The sequence below is a fragment of the Melanostigma gelatinosum genome, assembly GCF_949748355.1.
Source record: "Melanostigma gelatinosum genome assembly, chromosome: 19".
Lineage (NCBI taxonomy): Eukaryota > Metazoa > Chordata > Actinopteri > Perciformes > Zoarcidae > Melanostigma > Melanostigma gelatinosum.
In genome coordinates, this window is record NC_136652.1 from 21,526,705 (window position 1) to 21,531,779 (window position 5,075).

Below are 5,075 nucleotides of genomic sequence, written 5' to 3' on the forward strand. Positions count from 1 at the left end.
CCCTCTGTGATCATCACCACATCCTCATGTGTGTTCACACAGGAACACCAGAGAACACTTCCGTCCCGTTTGACAGCAGCTCTTTCTTTATAGCTGCCTGAGGTGTTGGAATACTTTCCAGTCAAGCTACATTAACTCTTGTTCCTTTAGGATTAATACATGTGTTAAATTTACTGTCATCCTTAATCCTTAAACGAGATAAGCCTCTTCTGACTTGAGAACTCCTCTGCTTCTCAAGTTCTTCTTCCTTTAGGCTACTGTGTTACTTCATTTGAAGTTTTAAGTATTAAAATGAGTGAAATAGTCCATTCTCTCTGAATTATCCATATAATATGACTTGGCTGTGGACGAAGTTGCCATTAATGCGAGGAGAAATGGCAAGGAAACTGCTGGATGACTCTGGTAAGCTCCAATCAACTGCATCTAACCCTCACGGAACATTTTCCTTTACCTAACCCACTCAATTTGAATATCTTTCAATAGACAACCTAACAGAACTCTGCGGACACCTCGGAGCCAGCTGTTGATCACTGGGTAGGAAGCCTTACAGTTCTGTAGATGGAGAGTGCATCTAATTGCTCCATCTTTCAGCCTGAATGCACATCGTGTTCCCGGCGGTTCCACTGGGTGTGTGTGTGCACGGCCCAGCAGGCGAAGACCATCTGTGTCCGGCTTGCACTTGAAAATGAAGGTCCATGTTTTTGACAATAGAATGTCGTGACGTTCACTTATTAAAGTCAAATGAACTCAACTTGCACTCTGTGTTCTTGGCTGGTTAAATTCTTCATTTTATGGCATTGCCATTAATGGTTTGCTCTGATGCGTTATTGTCCACATTGTGTATTTTCACCTCATGACAACATCACAAACATTTGCCTCGTTAATTTGCAGCTCTACAAAGATTTGTTTTGGAAACCAGCTGTATTGAAAAGTGCTCCGTGTTACACTTCAAAATGCTGCATGGTGAACGAGCAGTGCGGTCACCAGTTGATCTGGTTCCCTCTGATATGGGGTCAGATCAGTCTTAATACTCTGAGGTCACCAGTTGATCTGGTTCCTCTGCTACGGGGTCAGATCAGTCTTAATACTCTGAGGTCACCAGTTGATCTGCTCTTAGGAGCGACTGCTGACTCTGTTTTATATTTTTCTATATGCTTCCAGTAAATCTGTTGTGTCTGTCTGGTGTAGTGTCACTGCATCTGCCTGCAAGTTCTTGTTCCACCCAATGATGAGTTCGAATCCTGTATATACTTTTTATTTTATTTTTTATTGTATTTTTTTTAAACTGTGCCACAGAGTTCTTCTACGGAACACAATCATGTTTCCACAAAACAGGCTCCAAAGACGTTGATGTGTTCTTTTTACCAACTTTATTACTTCACAGGAAGGAGAATTTGCTCGCTTCCTGTTTCAACACGTGAACAACAAGCAAGCGACGTTTCACACTCGAGTGGATTAGTTTCCTCAGAAGACTCTCCAACGTGGACTCCGGTATGTTTTGACCACACACTGTAAACGAGAAGGTTTGACGCTGTACTGCAAAACTGAACAATGCGGCATCACGAGGACCGCTGCGTGTTCTCTTCCCTTTCTCAACAGCTGCCGTAACTACAACAACGGGCGCATTCGGCTGACGGTCGCCAGTTAACAGGGTCCCTGGTTAAACCGTAACACCGGACAGCAGTGAAGGCCCAGGTATAAAGTGCACGGCCCGTCACTGCTTAAAAGACAATGAGAGACAACACAAACTACTGGAGGCGGTTTTGAACCCTACACTTGTTTGATTGTTAGCATGTGGCTAATGTTAGCTTCATTTAGCTGTGGTTTGGAAGGGAGTCTGGCTCTGTTGAGCACAGGAACGTGTGATGACGTGTGAGTCAGGGTCAGCCACACACTGGTGATTTGAGGGATGTAATGGCACTGTAGCTTAGCTTAGCATGTTAGCTGGTGAGAGAATGGGAGAGTAGCAACCTAGCAGCAGTTAGTGGCTGTGTGATAGAGGCCGAACTGTTTTAGACTCTGGTTTTTACTTGAAGTCCTCGTTCAAATCTCTAACTTAAAAAATGAAATATGTGTGGCTAAGTGAGCTACAATAAACTAAAGTTCAGTTGTTATTTATTCAGACTTTAACACAAACACGTTTCTACTACTTTCCTAGAAAATGGCTGCCGCTAATGTTTTTGTCGTGATATAGATAAAATGAGCGCCACTGATCTCACTAATAAGTATTGACCAGTGTGACGTCACAGTTGTCCATAATGTGCTCCTTGCAGATGTCCAGCAGCTGATGGTGGTTCAAGATGATGCTCCCCCTGAGTGGAGCCCCAGCCTGGACCAGGATGGAGAGGACCGTGGAGGATCGGAACCAGCCAGGAGTCTGGATCGAGATATTCATGCGCAACCAAAAACTGATGGAACGGCTTCAGACTCTTGCGAGACTGAATTCAGTTATGAAGACTGGCAAGCACCTCTGTTAGAACCTGAAACTGAAACGGAACACAGTGACAGTGATTGTAAGAAGACCAGGACACCTGAGTCTGCTGCACATGCTCTGAACTCTAAGGAGGCCCCTCGAGGTGATGGTGGATGTAATGCTGGCAAAACATCCCCGAGCCTCTTTGAGAACAAGAGGTCACTTCAGAGACGGATGATATGTAATTGTGGCAAAAGTTCCTCCAGCTGTCCGAGTTGTAAGAAATTATTTAGAGTGAACCAAAAGGTAGATTCCCAAACGAGAGTCCACGCAGGTGAGAAGCCGTTCGGATGTGATCTTTGTGAGAAAAGATTTAACTATCGGTCGAATCTTAATGTACACATTAGAGTCCACGTAGGTGAGAAGCCGTTCGGATGTGATGTTTGTGAGAAAACATTTAACCGGCAGTCGCATCTTAAGAGACACATGAGAGTCCACACAGATGAGAAGCCGTTCGGATGTGACTTTTGTGGTAAAAGATTTAACCATCAGTCAGTTCTTAATGTACACATAACAGTCCACACAGGTGAGAAGCTGATCGGATGTGACGTTTGTGGTCAAAGATTTAACCATCAGTCAGTTCTTCAGAGACACATGAGAGTCCACACAGGTGAGAAGCCGTTCGGATGTGACGTTTGTGAGAAAAGATTTAACCGGCAGTCGAATCTTAATTCACACATTAAAGTCCACACAAGTGAGAGACTGTTCGCATGTGACGTTTGTGGTCAAAGATTTAACCATCGGTCAGTTCTTAAGAGACACACGAGAGTCCACACAGGTGAGAAGCCGTTCGCATGTGATGTTTGTGGTCAAAGATTTACCCAGCAGTCGGTTCTTAAGAGACACATTAAAGTCCACACAGGTGAGAAGCCGTTCGGATGCGACATTTGTGCTCAAAGATTTACCCTGCAGACAAATCTTAAGAGACACATGAGAGTCCACGCAAGCGAGAGACCGTTCGGATGTGACGTTTGCGGTCAAAGATTTAACCAGCAGTCAGTTCTTCAGGGACACATTAAAGTCCACACAGGTGAGAAGCCGTTCGGATGCGACGTTTGTGAGAAAAGATTTACCCTGCAGACAAATCTTAAGAGACACATGAGAGTCCACGCAGGATAGAAGTTGTTATTGTGATAAGAACCACAGCAGTTTGTTGTGTTTTGTTGTCTAGACGAGGTACAATAGGTTTGTGTCAAACAAAAAGAAGACACTGCACATAAGCGAATATCTGCATTTAAAAGAAGCATATAAAATGCACATTTCATGTAATGTCGAATCAATACATATTCACACTAAGAGAAATACTGGATTGTTTCTTGAAAGAGTCTTAAAATGGAAAGCAGAAACCTTTATTGTGCAATTGTTTCTGATTGACGTTTTTAAAACCTGTATTAAAGTAACCAGCGATTCTATCTCAGTGGGTTTGTGACTTTTTTTTTCTCTTGGTTGGTCGCAGGAACTTACAGTTGCCATGGTTTCATATCATTTCCTAGAAGGTAACTGTAGGATGATAACTAGAAAGCACTTTGTAATTTGATACTAATTATTGGGGAAATTGAGTGTTTGATTGGCAAACTTCCAATTAATTAAATCCATTTCATTGCTGGTGAAGTTCGTCTTAATTTACATTTAATTATGGAAAATAAAGTTTACAATGCTAAATAATAATCATTTATTATTATTATAAACTCAATACAACTAACCAAACTTAAACGTGTCTCCAAACTGAGTCTTTATTTTCCTTGTCATTGGTGCCAAATTACAGATTTTCTTCCATTTCACTAATAAGGACCACACCAATAACAGTATGAGTTTCGAGAGGTTTATTGCATAGTGGAATGATTGTTAGATTAAAGAAGCGGAAGGTGTATAGGGATGAAGGGATGTAGGGTAGAGGGATGAAGGTATGTAGGGTAGAGGGGTGTAGGGATGAAGGGATGTAGGGTAGAGGGATGAAGGGATGTAGGGTAGAGGGATGAAGGTATGTAGGGTAGAGGGGTGTAGGGATGAAGGGATGTAGGGTAGAGGGATGAAGGTATGTAGGGTAGAGGGGTGTAGGGATGAAGGGATGTAGGGTAGAGGGATGAAGGTATGTAGGGTAGAGGGGTGTAGGGATGAAGGGATGTAGGGTAGAGGGATTAAGGGATGTAGGGTAGAGGGGTGTAGGGATGAAGGGATGTAGGGTAGAGGGATGAAGGTATGTAGGGTAGAGGGGTGTAGGGATGAAGGGATGTAGGGTAGAGGGATGAAGGGATGTAGGGTAGAGGGGTGTAGGGATGAAGGGATGTAGGGTAGAGGGATGAAGGTATGTAGGGTAGAGGGGTGTAGGGATGAAGGGATGTAGGGTAGAGGGATGTAGGGATGAAGGGATGTAGGGTAGAGGGATGAAGGGATGTAGGGTAGAGGGATGAAGGGATGTAGGGTAGAGGGATGAAGGGATGAAGGGATGTAGGGATGAAGGGATGTAGGGTAGAGGGATGAAGGGATGTAGGGTAGAGGGATGAAGGGATGTAAGGAAGAAGAAACGAGGAGGGTTTGTAGGAAGGAGGTTAGGCGATCGAAGGGACCGTTGATGTCCGGCGGCTGGCGGGAACGGAGACTG

The 5,075-nt window shown here is 43.8% G+C and overlaps 1 protein-coding gene across 1 annotated transcript; it reads left to right on the top strand.

Moving 5' to 3' along the window:
• The first annotated feature begins 1,423 nt into the window (after positions 1 to 1,423).
• LOC306793237 (uncharacterized protein) lies at positions 1,424 to 3,879 on the top strand. Its single transcript, XM_079290752.1, has 2 exons — positions 1,424 to 1,695; positions 2,274 to 3,879. Exon 2 carries the CDS (start codon positions 2,288 to 2,290, stop codon positions 3,590 to 3,592), a length of 1,305 nt encoding a protein of 434 aa, XP_079146878.1. The 5' UTR covers positions 1,424 to 1,695; positions 2,274 to 2,287; the 3' UTR covers positions 3,593 to 3,879.
• Positions 3,880 to 5,075: the final 1,196 nt, after the last annotated feature.

Excerpts from the sequence above, each read along its gene's own strand:
- LOC306793237 (XM_079290752.1), top strand. The coding sequence starts at position 2,288 with ATGGTGGTTCAAGATGATGCTCCCCCTGAGTGGAGCCCCAGCCTGGAC.